At 40.0% G+C, this 18,032-nt stretch overlaps 1 protein-coding gene across 1 annotated transcript; it reads left to right on the top strand.

The window, feature by feature from the left end:
* The first annotated feature begins 8,327 nt into the window (after positions 1-8,327).
* Positions 8,328-17,621, top strand: LOC107558486 (glioma tumor suppressor candidate region gene 1 protein). The gene is made up of 13 exons (XM_016242146.1): positions 8,328-8,383; positions 8,666-8,711; positions 8,838-8,880; positions 10,205-10,270; positions 10,891-12,354; positions 12,516-12,746; positions 12,864-13,341; positions 13,546-13,673; positions 13,818-13,879; positions 15,860-16,008; positions 16,123-16,217; positions 16,370-16,472; positions 16,800-17,621. Exons 2-13 carry the CDS (start codon positions 8,671-8,673, stop codon positions 17,516-17,518), a joined length of 3,579 nt encoding a protein of 1,192 aa, XP_016097632.1. The 5' UTR covers positions 8,328-8,383; positions 8,666-8,670; the 3' UTR covers positions 17,519-17,621.
* Positions 17,622-18,032: the final 411 nt, after the last annotated feature.

The following is an 18,032-nucleotide window of genomic DNA, read 5'->3' on the forward strand; positions in this document are numbered from 1 at the left end:
CAAGATTAAACTGTGTATTATAGCGAACTGACAGGATTTTACCATCTTTGATTTTACCGTTTTGATCCACATCCTCAAGCACCATTTTGACTAACGTTAGTTCAGTTCCCGGTTTTACCGCTCATCAGTCGCTGCTCAATGTTGTGAGAACATACTCAGACAAAACCCTTCAGTTTTAAAAGAACACATTCTAGTCAGTTAAAAAAATCTCTCTCCTCTTCGCTTTGATTAGTTTTCTTGTATTTTCTACACATATTCCTATCATGAGCGCCGCAAACACGAATAGACTCATCTCACGCGCCATTCCAGCTGCTTCCAGTTCTCGCTCACCACATTCACTGCTGCAGTTTTAAAGGAACACACTCCAGACAGTTTCAAAGTTGTCCCTCATCTGCGGTTCGATTAGTTTTCTCCAATTTTCCACACGTTCCCGTCTTAAGCAACGCAGTCATGGACTTCGTCACACACAGAACCGTTCACGTTTGAACTCACGTGACTTGTTGCATGCTCTCATTCACGTCCTCCACATTCGTAACCCAGAAACGTCGGGTTACTTATTACTGATATCAACCCAAATTGGGTCAAATCAAGCCAGCTTCCTAACCCAACATCTCAACCGAGCATTTGGATTGAAACAATTACCAGCGTGTTTTATATGTGTAGGCTATAAAAAAGTACACAGTGTATGTTTTTGCTAAATCGCTTGCAAATATAAGATTGTTGTTAGGTCATACATACCACGTAATATTAGAATTGGTACCCCTTAGGTTTCAAAATTCTTACAGTAGAAATAATTTGTAATTTTACAGATTATTACTCCTTCATTCCCCAAACTTTGCATATTGTTCCCTTATACCTACACGGAGGTACTGAATAGGTACGCTGTAATTACCAAAAAGTTACACTGTAAATTCTGTTTACTTACGCAGTACATTGCGGGTTGTAATCCAAAGCGTTACACTGTTGATTTCTTGAACCAGAGGCACTTAAATTAGAATCCACTCACCGCTCAAATCACCAGAGTTTTTGTTCAGGTATTGTGTTCAGCATGAATAATCTCATTATATCAAAGTGTTGATGCGATGTAAATAAGAGATTCATTGTGCAGCGTAGAGAACTTTATTGATAACGTATCTTTGTGAGATCGCGATGAACTAAGATGAGTGACAGCTTTTTAGTGATTATGAACGGAGTGCACTTTGTGCCATAGCAACAGACGCCATTTATATATATATATATATATATATATATATATACTGTATATATAGCCTGCAGTACCCACTCCGGAGGTCAAGGGAGCTGAACCGGCTAGACCCTGCGATATAGTCCAAGGTGTTGTCAATTCATGATAGTGGGTAAGAGTCTTTTCTTGTAACCGCGTTTAAGCAACCATAGTCCACGCAAAACCACCTTCTGTTTGACAAGTCCTTTCTCCAGTCCTTTCAATGTGAGTGCTTGACTATTCTGCCCAGTTGCTTGTCCCCTTGCTTGACCCAAGGGTACATCAACTGCCCTTTGCCCCTTCTGTAGGGGAATGACTTCCCAGCTGATCTGAAGGTAAGCCCTGGCTACACTGATACAGGCCCCCCTCAGTGTTAAAAATCTAGTCCCATAATACAAGCATCTTCTACGTCAGTCAACCAAAACTCATGGATTAAAACATTCATGCCCACCATCACCTGCAGGTGCCTTCCTCCTTTAAAGGCTGCCCGGTTACAGTTCTCATCTGCATCGGCTGACCACCCAGTTGGCGTTGACCCGTTCAAAGAATCAGTCTCTCTAAACCCCTCCTTTCCGTGAGCCCTCACTGCTGTAATTGGTCAGATGGCACAGTCCTTTGTGATTGGTCTAGAGCCGGAGAGATTGGCCCTGGATTGGTCTATCGTGTACAGCGCGTGTCGGAAACGAAACGCCCATTGCCATGACGGAATGACAGCCCTGGAGACTTGTCAATACATAGAAAAGATGGTATCGATTGCACCTTACCAATTCGAGCCGGAGTCTGATGATGAAACGGTTGAACTGGTTGATCGACAAGAGACTTATTCGCAAGCACGACTGGAGCAGGACGTTTCTCAGTGGTAAGTGCCAAGTGTTAACAAGTTTGTGGTAATTATAAGATGTGATAAAACAAATTTACTCTCACATCGTAGGATACAGCGTCTTCTCGACATGATGTTAACCCCACGGAAATGTTACTGTTTGTGGGCGGGCAAGTTGGCGACGTAGAACATGGGCAGACATTATGCAAATGTGTTACTTTGTGACGTAGATCCGTAACAGAATAAGATTGGAATTCCTGACGACTCGTTTAGGCGATTGCGAGCCGACTCTCTTTTTTTTTTGATAGACAATAACTTTATTTATCTTGCACTGTCGGCTTCACTACTTTGCAGATAGTATATGTTCACACACAGCTACATGACACACTGCATGAAAGGTAATATTCGAAAAGGCATAATAGGGGCACTTTAAATCTTATGTGCTTATGTTTTTACATAACGCATATTGAACACTGTGAACACAAAACATTGCTCACCAGTTATTGGTTTACCACTGGTTTGCACAATGAATGAAAATAAATATATTGTATAAAATATATATATTATACAATATTGTCCAGACAGTAAAGTAACAATAAAAAAAGTTTTCTTGGAGGAGTTGCCACAGTTCTTCTATGGAATTAGATAGGGTGACCATACGTCCTCTTTACCCCGGACATGTCCTTTTTTTCCCCAGTGCTGACCCATCCAACAGGCGGTACAGGCGGTACAGGCGGTCGGGCCCTGCGGCCGCGAGATTGTCAATTAAATCTCTAGGTGTGTTCGACTTGAAGCTGCACTGTGCAAACAGGTTTACGACATCAAAGTACCGCAAGAGCTATGATTACTAATGGACAGCTCTGCATGCTTTCCTGTCGCTATCGCAGTACTTTGATGCCAAACACTGATTGATCTGCGCAGCCCCTTTAAGTCAACACGCATACAGATGACACACCAGGGCTGCACAGTGCGTTTAAAAACATTTAAATGATGTTTTTGCTCCAAATTAATTTCATAACATCTGTCGTTTAAAATATCTTCCTTTTGTGATCTGATGTGGTTTCATATCACAGAATGAGGCAAAATAATTTTATAATATTCTATACAGTGATAAAGGCTATGTCGATTAGCATTGCATTATATATATATACACATTATTCCTATAAAAAAATACCAGAGATTGCTTGAAGAACAGAGATACACCATTTAGTCACAATCATATGTGTTTATTATCTTCATGCTTCATCAATTAAAACGTCCTACCTGCGTTTAATTCAGCTACTGTAGCGATAGCATATGCCTTTGTCCATATTAGAGAATTCCTGGAACGTGATTTTTTGTGAGTATTTCATTCTCTGTTTTTTTTTTCGCTTATGATTTTACGGCACGAGAGCGCCCTCCGGCTAACAGTATGAATGAAACAGTTACATCTACTCAGGACCCCTTATTTGGGGTATCACAGAATGAGGCAAAATAATTTTATAATATTCTATACAGTGATAAAGGCTATGTCGATTAGCATTGCATTATATATATATACACATTATTCCTATAAAAAAATACCAGAGATTGCTTGAAGAACAGAGATACACCATTTAGTCACAATCATATGTGTTTATTATCTTCATGCTTCATCAATTAAAACGTCCTACCTGCGTTTAATTCAGCTACTGTAGCGATAGCATATGCCTTTGTCCATATTAGAGAATTCCTGGAACGTGATTTTTTGTGAGTATTTCATTCTCTGTTTTTTTTTCGCTTATGATTTTACGGCACGAGAGCGCCCTCCGGCTAACAGTATGAATGAAACGGTTACATCTACTCAGGACACCTTATTTGGGGTAAAATAGGGAAAATAATACTTCTCTCCAAGTTTTTCTCCAGTGTAGAGGAGTTTTTTCTCTCTCTCTCTCTCTCTCTCTCTCTCTCAGAGGATGCATAACATTTCCTGATTTTTATTTATAATAAATCCTTTGTAAACAATTATAGTTATAGGCCTCCTGATTGTTAACAGGTCATGCTGCAGTTTTCTGTAAATATATTAATAATAATCATTGTCAATAATTATTACTTTATTTAATGTTTTTTCATTTAGTAATAACTATAATCAGAATTATTGATATGTAAAAGCAACATTTTTTTGGCCAAATTGTGCTCCTTTGTAAACAATTATAGTTATAGGCCTCCTGATTGTTAACAGGTCATGCTGCAGTTTTCTGTAAATATATTAATAATAATCATTGTCAATAATTATTACTTTATTTAATGTTTTTTCATTTAGTAATAACTATAATCAGAATTATTGATATGTAAAAGCAACACATTTTTTTGGCCAAATTGTGCCGATCTACAAACAGGCACAGCAAACTCAGTGTTCTTTATAATTTCTAGCAAATAAAGAAAATGTTTATCTGAAAACTTTTCTAGTTACAGTTCAGATTTTGTGTGAAGATTTTGTTGGTTCAGCTTTTGGAATTGAAATGAAAGAATGATTAGAGAGATTACAGTGAAATTGTAGTAGAAATGGAATCCAAACAGTATCTTTATGGAGCCAAAAAAAGGATGTTCTGACTGCTATACATAATATGTATTGCTGTAGTATTGGTATTGGTTTTATAAATGCAATGGTGCATGATCACAGACAGACTTCTCATATGAGGGAAAATTGAGCCATTTAAGCTTGTTACGTGAAATAATTATAGACCTGGGTCCAGAATCAAATCACTGAGGTTGCTTCTGAAATTAGTGAGAGTGATCTAACCTTAATATTATATATATATAAGACCTAACCGTAATATTTTTGTGCCGTTCATTGCTATGGGCAAAGAGCGTTCCTTTATAATCACTAAAAAGCTGTCACCCATTTTAGTTCATCATGATCTCACAAAGTTACGTTATAATCAATGAGTGCAGAACTCAACACTGATGTTTACTTTAAATTCTCCATTTATTTTATTTAGTTTTTGTGTATAATTGATTTAGATTTTATTTTATTAATTTGTGTTTCATGCATCTCTTTTTACTTTCATTTTTCAAGCTCACTTGCACTTTAACTTTTTTAATCGGTTAAAAAATTTTTTTTTACATATGTTGGATGTGTTACACTTAATACACATTTATGCTTAATTACTGAAATTGGCATTTTATGTGCTTTCTCTTCACTCTTCAAATTGCTATGACAGTTTTTACACTAGTGAGGCCCATTTTCATTAGGTTGCTTCTGAAATTAGTGAGAGTGATCTAACCTTAATATTATATATATATAAGACCTAACCGTAATATTTTTGTGCCGTTCATTGCTATGGGGCAAAGAGCGTTCCTTTATAATCACTAAAAAGCTGTCACCCATTTTAGTTCATCATGATCTCACAAAGTTACGTTATAATCAATGAGTGCAGAACTCAACACTGATGTTTACTTTAAATTCTCCATTTATTTTATTTAGTTTTTGTGTATAATTGATTTAGATTTTATTTTATTAATTTGTGTTTCATGCATCTCTTTTTACTTTCATTTTTCAAGCTCACTTGCACTTTAACTTTTTTAATCGGTTTAAATTTTTTTTTTTTTACATATGTTGGATGTGTTACACTTAATACACATTTATGCTTAATTACTGAAATTGGCATTTTATGTGCTTTCTCTTCACGCTTCAAATTGCTATGACAGTTTTTACACTAGTGAGGCCCATTTTCATTATCTTGCCTTGGGCCCCACAACCCTACGGGCCGGCCGCTATCAAATATGCTGAGCATCTCTTTTGAATGAGCACTCGCTGTTCACTTTCACTTTCGATTTGGCGATCACGCGCACTCGGTGTAAAGGGAGCATATTGAGTCATCTCTCCTTACTCTCGCGACCCATGACAGCTCGTGTGCTGGATGCATTTTTTCCCCATGGAATTGGACTACTGTTGCCATGGGTTGATTTCCCCCCTTGGGCTAAAGGATTGAAATATTGCATAAATTAGATTTGACTGAAATGCTTGTAACTTTGAAACATTTTGCATTCTACCCATGAGGTAGATGTTAGGTTTTGTGAAGGATTGCCACTGGTAAGAAGCCTTTTAGCTTCGTTTATGATCAATCTGCATAACAGTGACTGTAAAATATGTATTTTAGGTATGGAAATGACATATTTTGGGTTTGGACATTACATAACCCCCCTCATAACTAAATAAATAAAAATGACTCCACCAAAACACCACAAATATTTAAGAATAGCTTAAATTTAACCTTTCTTTTTAACCATTACTGTATTTATTTTTTCACTTCTCCAAATAAATTAATTAATAAGTAATCCTTCTGAAAATAAGATTTTAGTTGAAGGAATTTTTTTTTTTTTCAGAAAAATGTTCTATTTAAATACGAAGTTTTGAAGGTCTGCCACAGAACTTAACACTTTTTTTTTTTTTTTAAGTTTTTGGGGACAATGAGCGCTTGGACACTGCTGTCACTTAACATGATCAATTAGTCTCCGAAGCAGAATAGCCTATTGTTAAAAAGAGAGTATGATATTGCATTTACCTTTTCTGTCCGCTGATCTAAGAATAAGATCGGTCAAGGTCAATTTTACCATCATGTAAAATGTTTCCAAATGCCTGTGAAAAGCAGCGCGCTTCTGGGTTGCAGTGTCGCTGAGTCTGAAGCGCAGCACATGCACACACGCTTTCTCTCTCTTCTACCTCCGTGTTTGTCACCCACCCTCGCGAGCCCGTCTCCCCCTCCTCCCCGAGCCTGTGGGTACGGATGGATGGCGCACAGGCCCGTCTGGAAGGACAATAAAGCGCAAAGACGCTGGTGAGTTCTTCTTTTTTCTCTGCGATATGACGCATTAGAATATCCGCGTTATGGCGCGGCACAGGAGATATGATGGGATAGATGTGCAGCTGCGTGTTCACATGAGGAGCTTTTGTGTGCGCATCACCTCCTGCGAACCGCGTCCTGAGCAGCATCCTTTAAACCTCAGAGACGCAAACGTGACCGCACGTGCCATTTCTGGGTATGATCTGGGTATAAGGATTTATTCAGAAATCATTTCTAAAACAGCCAGCCTGTGGAAATGCGGATGTAGGTAAAGAAAAATAAGACAGAAGTCATTGGAGGAGATCTAGGTGTCTGGACCTCAGATTTAAGTCAAAGCGAGAGACAAAATAAGAGAACATTTCTAACTGAAGATGATTTTCGACCAATGCAATGGTGTCGATTTGTACTCTGCGCAATCAACTGATACTGAACATGCGATGGCACGCGGTTCATGATGTGCATTTGACCATAATCCATGCGAGGTGTAAATATTCTGGTAACTGATATTACATAATGCATGCATGTATGATATATGCAATTATATTATTGGAGCCTGTATAACATTTTTTTTATTATAGTACTGACTATAAAGAAACTGTTGCACTGTAAACAGTATAAATATGTAATTTGGTCATTCCTAAAGTTAATTCTTCCATAAATCCCAATCACTAAATCCCAATTTCTTTTAGATATTAATGAAAATTGACTGAAAATGTGATTATTTATTTATCTGCAAATTAACAGTGATACTGTATAACATTTTTTTTATTATAGTACTGACTATAAAGAAACTGTTGCACTGTAAACAGTATAAATATGTAATTTGGTCATTCCTAAAGTTAATTCTTCCATAAATCCCAATTTCTTTTAGATATTAATGAAAATTGACTGAAAATGTGATTATTTATTTATCTGCAAATTAACAGTGATCTGCGGCATTTCAAGTTGACAGTCTGACACTGACTAACACTGAATTATTGTCTTTAAAATGTTTCAGAAAAGTGAACCTAGTCAAATCTATAGCACCCATGCCGGTTCATACATGGTTGGTACTTGTTTTAGGGTTGTGGCACAGCAGTGTGCAACATTATAAATATGATTCAGTCTTTTCAACCAGCCTACTTAATATGAATTTGTAGTTGAAATGTAACATTATTATTGACTTGAAAGTTACCACATTGCAGGAAGGACTCAAATCTGAATCTAATCCTTTAAAAACTATTTGCATTGGTGTAACTCAATATATTCAGGCGGAGTCAGTCATATTCAGTAAATGAACAGGTCATTTAGATGTTACACTTTGTAGGTTATTGGACCAAAAATGTACAGAACAGCGAAATAAGATTTCATAGATAAAGTATGATTGCCAGTTCAGTTAAGCCATTTCATTTTTAACATCCATACACTTGCAAAGACTAATAACTTATTGTACACGTGTCCAAATGTCTAGTTTCCTCACTGCCAGTCCCTAAAATCCAGTCAATGAAGTCCACAGAAACTCTCTCCCTGCTCTAAATGGAGCCACCCTAATCAAAGGTTAGGTTACTTCACAAAACCCAGATTATTACATATGCACCATGTGGTTTCATCTCATTAATACATTGTAATAATAGCGATTTAATAGAGATTCGGCACCATAATATTGTATACATTTTTAAGTGGATTGGAGTTCATTTATATAGTACATTATATAAACACAATACTGACGTATTAGATTTATTATCAAATGAATGAATGCATATTTTGTCAAAGTATAACTTAATTGGTTTAAGTTTTATCATAATTTTGTAATTACAATCCAACTTCTTTTTTGTTTAGTTGAAATGGAGGATGAAGATGGTACTTGTTTATTTGATGTTTTGTGGTAAGTGTTGTTACATCCAGTAAAATGAATTTTCTTAGTTTGTGCGTATTTTAAAGCATTCACAACAGAAGATTTGCAAGATATTTTGCTCATATGTTAACTTTTAAATGTTTTACTTTGAAACAGTGACCCTCAAGCTCTGAATGATTTTCTTCATGGGACAAATGAGGTATGGAGGGATCATAATATTACAGTGTGGCTTTAATCTTTAATGTTAGTAACATTAGTGACTATCTGTTACAGTACTTTTGCCAAACTTGTTTCAGTTACATTAATTTTGGAACCTTTGCACTCTTCTAAGGACGTATATAGAGATCTTACATGGATAACTTTGAAGAACCTTAAAGGTGGGGTAAGTGATTTCTGGCAGCCAATGTTGATATTTCAAATCACCAAAACAAACAAGGCCCTACCCCAAAAGTGTCTCGCTCCTATTTTGATAGCTCCGCCCCACACATATGTACGCAACCCAGGCAACGATTATGACACACGAGCATTGTGACGAGAGGGGTCTCTCACCGGTCTCGAGTCTCACGGAGGACCAGGCCTGGAGTTCTCTCGTCTTTCACTGTCGTCACTCCTTTTTATCCTTCCGGAGCTCCTCCATGAGACTCGAGACCGGTGAGTGGTGCAGGTGTCACTCATTATCAATTACGCCACCGGCCTCGCTCCATTCCCACAGCAGTTCTCTCGTCTTTCACTGTCGTCACTCCTTTTTATCCTTCCGGAGCTCCTCCATGAGACTCGAGACCGGTGAGAGACCCCTCTGAGAGATTCCCATGGACCCGCCCATCTCGTTACAAGCATATTCAAGCAAAAGCCAGCATATATGTCGTCACTCCTTTTTATCCTTCCGGAGCTCCTCCATGAGACTCGAGACCGGTGAGTGGTGCAGGTGTCACTCATTATCAATTACGCCACCGGCCTCGCTCCATTCCCACAGCCCCGCCCATCTCGTTACAAGCATATTCAAGCAAAAGCCAGCATATATTAGTTCTGTGAAACAAAGCAAAACCAATGCTACTCACCTATCAAGAAGAAACAAAGCAACCTCAGCATCCGATCGCAGGCCTTCCCGCTCCTTGAGTTCTCTCCAGCGCTGGAAAGCTAATCTGAAATTTACACGGGTCCTACTTCTTGTCTTATCGCAAGCCTTCTTTTGTTCTGCAGACGTTTTCCTCTTTTGTTTTTTTTATCCACCATCTCTATCTTTCTGTCGTCGCTCGGCTCGGCTAATGTCCGTCCTGTGCACTGAGTGCTCTCTCTCTCCTCCACATCATGAGTAGACACACCCCTTACTGCTGATTGGCTACAAGTTTGTTTTGGTACTCGGCCCGACTCAGTTTTCTAAAGTGTTTTTGAAAAAATACATACCCCACCTTTAAACAGAATAAAATCGTGTGTTTTTTTTTTTTACATTTTTGTGTGCAAATACAAGTTCTATAAAGTGATCCCATGCAATTAACTGTCCCTCCTCCCTTCTGTTCAAACAGCTGCCAAGTGGAGACTTACTCATTAATTCATCCTCTGGAGAGCCGTCACTCTTCACAGACACTCCAGTAAGTCTAGACCGCTCTCCCCATGGAAGAGGGGGCATATAGATTTGTTTCAGCTGGGACCACCCAGAACATGCCAGTCTGTCTAAAACAAAACCCCCACTTTTTTAGTTTCAATAGAATGGATTTGTGACTTAAATAGTGTTAAGCTTTAAATAGTGTTTGCATACTTAAGTTTAACAAACCTTTAAAGGGGTCATATGATGCTTTTTTTAAAGATCATTATTTTGTGTATTTGGTGTAACAGAATATGTTGACATGCTTTAATGTTCAAAAAACACATTCTTTTTCAAATACTGTACATTATTGTAGGTCCTCTATGCCCCGCCTCTCTCAAACGCTTCGTTTTCTACAAAGTCCCTCCTTCTGACAAGCGCAGTCTGCTCTGATTGGCCAGCTGACCCAGTGCATTGTGATTGGCCAAACACCGCAAGCATTCGTCGGAAATGTAACGCTCCTTACCATAATCGCCAGCTTCATCTTTCAAAATAAATGTAAAGACAGAGCCCGAAAGGGGAACGGAGTCGCGTGACAGTGACAGACACAGTCACTCCAAAGAGAAAGGAAAACTTGAAATCGCATCATATGACTCCTTTAATATGATTGTTGTGACCGTTCTGCAGAGCCCTGCGTCTCTGTTAGCAGATGATGCTAGTTCTCAGGACACTCCTGTCTCTGGCTGTGTGGATCTCTCCTTTCTGGAGGAGGCACTGCTGGCATCACCGGGATCCTCACTTGGAAGTGGAGCTCCAGAGACGCAAGAAGATCCCAATGTCCAACTAGTGGAACAGCAGAAAGAGTCAGAAGAGATCTGTGACTTTCTCCAGCAGAGTCTCCAGGAGGCTGACATCACTGAGGACACTCTAGCATTAGAGGCAGGACTTGCCCAGCCAGTAGAAACTCTCCAGTTTGGTTTGTCTGGCACATCCATTCCTTTGCCTTCAACACCCTATTTCTCCAAACCATTGACCCTTCCTGGCTTGAGCTCTTTACCAAAGGACACCCAAACAGCAGTGGAGCCTCCTCAGCCATCTTTGTTAGCTGTTGGCCCAGGCTGCCCCTCACTCAAACCTCCAGGAATGCAGCTAATAAGTCTACTTCCTGGGAATGTCTTCCCCGCACCTCCACTCGAGGCATCCTTTTCAATTAATTCAGCACAAAGCACCAGCATGATTATCCAAAAGACCCTACCAACTCGCCAGATGTTGGCCTCTACCGTTAGAACAATTACCCCATCAGGAGTCATGTTACAAAAAAACCCTCTACCCATTCAGCCTAAGTTACCAGTCAGCATCCAGCCCAGGCTCGTGCAGATCAGTTCCAGGCCATCAGGACAGAAACCATTGCCAGGATTTGCCTTCATCTCAACAAATATGTCACAGAGTGTCTTGTTACCCCCTTCTGTTGGCTCAAAGCAGTCCTTACAAGCACAGTCCGCACCAGGTGTCAGCAAACCTGTTAGCTTGAATCTAGTTGGTCAAGGAGGCCCCATTGTCATTCAGCCCCAGGATCCTTTTCAGGGCCAGAGACAGTTCTTTCTGCCGAGCCAAACCCCTGCAACTTTGTCCCAGTCTACCAGCATCCCAAGGTGTATTCTTAGTACACCAAGCAATCAGGTGTCTAACATACCCAATGTTGACAGTTCTCATATTGTGACTGTACGGCCAAGGCAAATCAACTTCAGCCCTATTTTCACCTCCCCAACTGGACAGCTCACCCTAAAACAAGGGGCTCTTCTGTCAGGGTCCTTACCAATTCGGTCAACACCTCCTACAGTCTTCCAGATGCCAACACAGCTAGCAGGGACCTATGCACCTCAAGTGCAGGGGCAGCATGCGGTAGTTCAAAACACTGTTGGAAACCAGATCACTTTGATTAATAATGCCAATATGTTTATTCCTGATATGACCACCAATCCAATAGAAAATGGTCAGTCTATGATACAAAGTCTGCCTTTGGTGCCTCAAGCCCAAAGTGCTCAAATAAGTGGACCTGAGGGAAAGGCGTGTCTTACCCAGAATTCAGTGCTTCTCTTGCCTGAGAGAACAACAGAAGATCAACAGGAGAAAGTCAACAAACTGTTTCAAGTGAGTTTCTGTTGTATCAATGTTAGGAATGGTCTTTATTTTCATAAACAGTATTATATTATGTTTCAGAATCCTATCATCATTCAATTTTAAAAGCACTGTTGTATTTTATAACAGATTTGTGGCTTATTACGTTTGTTCACGGTTTCTATTCACTTCAGGAGAGCGGATTGCTTCCTCCAGCTTCAGTGGAAGCATCTGTTGCAGAGATTTACCCTCTGCCCTCTCCAGTATCATCTCTACTACAGTCATCACCAGATATTAGTTGTACCCCTGAGACAGTGTTTTCATTATCCCCCCAGCTGATTACACAGACAGGAGAGCAACATTTTACTGAAGGAGAGCATAACCCACTAAATCATAATCAGGCTTTAGTGCATCCTCCCCAACAGGTAAATTAAACTGTGCTCTGTAAATTGTATTCAAACACAGATGTGAACTGTAACAGCATATTAGGAATGTGTCCTCTACTTCTTCAGTAAATACAAAATATATGTCTTTCTCTGCAGTATCCACAAAAACCGTCAGCCAGCCAAGATCTCTTAGCTGCAACTCTGCTTGTGCAAATGGACAACCATATCTCTGCTGCTGTAGGTGAAGCTGAGGACTCGCTCACATTCTTGACTGCATCTGAGACTTTCTCTTCCTTGTGTGAGAGTGAAGAGATTCTTATGCCAACATGCCATACAGATATTCTATTGCAGTCTCCTATTGGCCAGTGCTCTGTAAAGACCCCAGACACAGACTCCATGAAGGACTCAACAACTCTAGTCTTAGATGAGCAGGATTCCTCTGTGTCAATTGCTCCTGGTGCTGATCCCAAGTGTCATGGGGGGCCAGTAATGAGTAAGAGCCCTTCCTCTTCCTTAGAGAAGTTGTTTATGTATCCGGAGCAATTGGGCCAAAGTCATGTGTTAACTGAGCTTAGCAGAACCTCAGAGTCAACCGACCCTGAGTACAAGCAGCAATACGGTGAACATGACACAGGTAAATTCTTGAATGAGACTAACTTTCCATCAGTAACAATGAATATTATTGCTGTATTTTTGACTATTTCTACAAATATACCAGTGCTACTTAAGACTGGTTTTGTGGGCCAGGGTCACATATATTCTTTATAACAATCTTATAAATATAATATAATCATTCTCTCATCCGGTTTGGCTAAAAAATTATACCTCCCCTAATTAGAGCTCACAGTCCCGAGGAACAATGGGATAATCTCTTTGAATCAGCGTGAGTTACAGGAGAAGGTACATCTCGGGTCCAGGCTGCTTTCCCAGGACAAGGAGACCTACTCAACACTTCAGAAGAACCAGGTAAAGGTGCAAAAGAAACGTGACGTCTTAGTCAAATTATGCTAGATTTCAGGAAGATGTGACATTTCGAATGGATACAGAATTTCAAAGTCATTCTGGATATGAAGTATGTTATTATATTATAAAATTCCCTCCGTGTGTCAGACTTCAACTGCAAGTGTGGATCCAAAAGAGGAGAAGCTGAGACTAACAAAAAGGCAACACAGGTAAGTAAAAATAGATATACTCAGTGGCATACTAATTCTATGTAGACATCAGTATGAATTCAAAAATATTTAAGACGGAAAATGCCATAGGTAGGGCTGTAGCTAGCAAGGAAGACCTAGCAAGAAAGAAATGTTAGACCAGCTGATTGGGGAATAAATAGTCTCGCATAGCCAGACCTGATGGCAGAATGGCCAAGGCCCACCCAAAAGGCCATATGACTGTCAGGTAAAGCAACCATCACGTTTCTTTTAGTGCCGCGTCATATTTAGGGGCGTGGAAATGTCCCCACAATAACAGACCGGTGTGTAAAACTCTTGGATATTTTTGAAATATTCTATGCCGCAAACTTTAAATATTTCATATACTTTTGAAAATCCACTGTTTAGTTAGTTGATTAGCTGATCCTAAGTGCTCTTCGTCACAGTTGTAAACACGACGGCTTTCTTCTTCCATGAGGCATTGGCATCACAGCATTTTGGTTTCCAAGCGGAACGTTAAAGAACGCAACACACATCTCCCGGAAATTCTGTATAATTTAACCAATCTGATGAAGGCTTCGAAACTCCTGAAGTGTTTCCAATTTTGTGTGCGACATGCATCAGACGTTCAGCTGTCCGTGGTCCGTGGGGGTGACGTCTGAGGCTGAGACTAGGGAATAAGAGACAGTACATTTCAAGGCACCTTAGATGAGATTACATCAGATTAGATAGAACTGTGTTGATCCCAGATTGATTCCACACTTATGGAGAAAAGTCTGACGAATGCCCAATCCTGATCCCTATTAGCTACCATCCTGCAGAATTCAGTTCCAGCCCTGCACCAACACACCTTTCTATAATTCTCAAGTGTTCCTGAATATCTGATTCAGATGTTTTTGATTAGGGTTGGGGTTGAACTTTACAGGATCTCAAGGAACAGGTCTAAAGACCTTAGGCCTTAGGTATAAAAGCCTTTTGCACCCAGGGACAATGGGCAGAGGTCAAAACAAGACTCTCAAATAAAAGCTTTGCATTGTAATGCTTTCCAGGACAGAAATACATAAAAAGCAACACTTCTGATCACAACAAAGCAGGGGTCTCCAACTCTGCTCCTGGAGAGAGCTACTGTCCTGTAGATTTCAACTCCAACCCCAATCAAACACAACTGAATCAGCTAATCAAGGTGTTTAGGGTTACGTGATAAATACAGACAGGTTTTTTGGTGCAGGATTGGAACTGAATTCTACAGGACGGTAGCTCTCCAGGAGCACGGTTGGAGATCCCTGCAACAAGTTCATTCTAAACACAAAGGCTTTTCCCTAGAGCAGGGGTGCCAAACTCAGCTCCTGGAGGAGCACAGTCTTGTGGAGCTTAACTTCAACCCAAATTTAACACACTTGATCCAACTAAGCAAGTCCTTTGGGATTACTTCTAAACTTCACATAGGTCTACTGAAGCTGAGTTTAACACCCCTGCCCTAGAGAGAAGAGAACATCGGTGTTCTCAAAGGTGTCAAAGGTAAGCAGCTGAGTTGAATCAGATGTGTTTTATTAGGAAGCGTTAGGAAGAGTTTGAAAATGTGTACTGTGGTGTGCCTCCGGGAACAGGGTTGAGAAGCACTGGACTAGAATCTCTTACCTTTGTAACAAATCCAGCAGGGTCCAATGGAGAAGCTGACCATTGAATAATGAGCTAATCTACATACTTCAATAAGATTGAAAAAGGGGTCAAACCACTTTGAATGCCAGCTGGCCTGAATGTCTGTTGGAAAGGATAGCATCATTATCATCTTCATGTAAGATGAGACTCCACTAGCAGCGAAGAAAGACCCAGATATGGCCTTCATTTGCTTTGTCTAGGACACCATAGTGAGATTCCAAGCAAATGTTTTGAAAGACAAAAAGAATAACATTTAAAAAAAATATGGCCATCCACAAAGTAGCGGTTTAATGTGCACACAAATTAATTTAACATAGAAATACTTTGTATGTGCATTTGCAGGTTCAAACAGCAGCTGTTTTTGGACCACAGTGCTGTTCTCAACCCAAACACTTTGGCCCCATTTGTTTCAGTGGAGGATGCTTTGAGACATTTGTTGCCGTACCATACTTGTGCTAGAGCTCTACCCAACCAGGCTGACTTTATTTCAGGTTTGACCGCAATCATGAAGTTTGAATTTAACAATATTTTATATAAAATTGTTGTCCTATAATAGACTCAACACTAAAATAAACAGAAGAAAATATCTGTCATTCTTTGTGCAGTGGACAAGCAGTTTGAGTGCGTTTCAGTCGTTCTCTTGAAACGAATTAAAGACATGCTGAACAAGTACAGGAAACTTCTTCTGACTGAATCCCAGGTAACAAATGCCATAATTTATAAAAACAAAAAAAACTGCATCTCACTAAACCAGAATCACTGACCAAAGTAATTGTTCTGAAATTCAAAAAATTATTTTGGTTCTCTGGAATATAAGAGGTGGCAGGTTTGAGTTGTTACTGCTTTCTTCAGCAGGAGAGCCCATCAGCAGAGATGGTGATGCTAGAGCGTTTGTTTCTCCAGTCAGAGAGAGTCTCACTGGTGGAGGACAGACGCAAAACCAGAAGAGATCCAGGTAACAAGGCACAAGATTATTTTGTGTGCCTTTATTTCTCACTAGTAAAGCAGGGTTCCTCAAATCCAACCCTGGAGGGCCACTGCCCTGCAGCATTTAGTTCAAACCCTGCTCAGGAGCCTGTCATTTTTTTAATAATGGAAGATCTTCATTAGCTTGCTTAGGTGTCTTTGATTAGGGTTAGAGCTAAACTCTGCAGGGCAGTGACCCTCCAGGGTCAGATTTGAGAAACTCCGTTATAAAGTGTTGCAATTACAGCCACCGATTACATGCACTCTGACCTGAAACAGTGAAATGTGAACAGGTTTCATTCTTTTGGTGGTTCAGCAGAGTCCTTCCTCATGTCCCGGGCCAAAAACTCATCTCAGCAGAGCCATGTGCCATCAGTCCAGACTGGCCTTGCCGGTTGTCCACCATCTCCACCATCATGGACCTTGCAATCGGACAGACCTCCTGGCCTCAAGACATATAGCTCCAGCAGCAAAGGAGCAATACACCTCACTATCAGACAAGAGTCAGGATCCCGCAAAGATATCCATAACTCATGTGATGCCTCACATGTGATCTCTGGGTTTAAACGAAACTACAGCGGGCAGTTAACTAGAGGAGGAGCCATGCAGGGGAAAGATGAATCTCTCAAGTCTCCTTTGTCAATTGTTGCAGAGGACAAAAATGATCAGAGGCCAGATCAGCTAAACAAGATGAAATTGCACCTTGACATAGAGACAATTAGGACAGGCAGTGATTCGCAGAACCTCTCTGATTCTGTGGCCACTCAAGAGTATGTAGCTCCAAGGGTGCAAGGCTTGCTTCCAGAGCAGTGCACTCCAGTGCTCAAAAGGAACAAGCTGTCTGCTTCGGTAGCAGAGTCTCCCAGTTCGCCTGCATTAGTGGAAGACGGGGAACTGAGTGAACACCTGCAAAGTGCTTTAGACAGCATCCTGGAGCTACAAAGGTTGCAGGGATCTGTAGCAGGGATTAAACCCAAGATTCAACAGTCTCGTGCACTGGATCAGGCCGTCAGCAGCATGCTAGGACAACTATAAGATGGAAGAGCAAGATGATGAAAGGACAAGCCTGAAGATTCAGGATATTTGGCTTTCACATCCTGCGATCCACATTCAGCAGCGACTCATTTTTATTAATTTTCCCGAGGAAGAAAGTTCTAATTATTTATTGTGTAAATAGAGTAAATAGAATCTGGAAAGTTTCTTGAATCTTTGAAACCGTTTTGTGGAGATACATTATACTAATTTATAGTCTTCTGTCAGTTTAAGACAACTTTAAAAACACAAGTGCAGTTTGGCTATACTGTATGTATATGCCATTTTGATGTGAATGTGTCTATAACAAGGTTATTTCTCTTTTGATGGGGACTTTGGTTTGCTTGACGTTGTTTGGTTGTTTTTAATAGCTCTTTACCAAACTCCGGAGGAAGCAAACCAGAGTACATTTGGAAACGGCAGCTTGGGGTACAGTTATATATATATATATATATATATATATATATATGTTGGGGCAACTTTTCAGATCTCTTTCCACACTGGTATTATATATATG

The sequence above is a fragment of the Sinocyclocheilus grahami genome, unplaced genomic scaffold (assembly GCF_001515645.1).
Source record: "Sinocyclocheilus grahami isolate Dianchi unplaced genomic scaffold, SAMN03320097.WGS_v1.1 scaffold646.1, whole genome shotgun sequence".
Classification (NCBI taxonomy): domain Eukaryota; kingdom Metazoa; phylum Chordata; class Actinopteri; order Cypriniformes; family Cyprinidae; genus Sinocyclocheilus; species Sinocyclocheilus grahami.

Bases quoted from the DNA above. Each gene is read 5' to 3' on its own strand.
- LOC107558486 (XM_016242146.1), top strand. From the start codon at position 8,671: ATGGAGGATGAAGATGGTACTTGTTTATTTGATGTTTTGTG. The intron at 13,342-13,545 runs GTAAATTCTTGA...TCCCCTAATTAG, and splicing joins ATACGGTGAACATGACACAG to AGCTCACAGTCCCGAGGAAC. The intron at 13,674-13,817 runs GTAAAGGTGCAA...TCCGTGTGTCAG, and splicing joins CAACACTTCAGAAGAACCAG to ACTTCAACTGCAAGTGTGGA.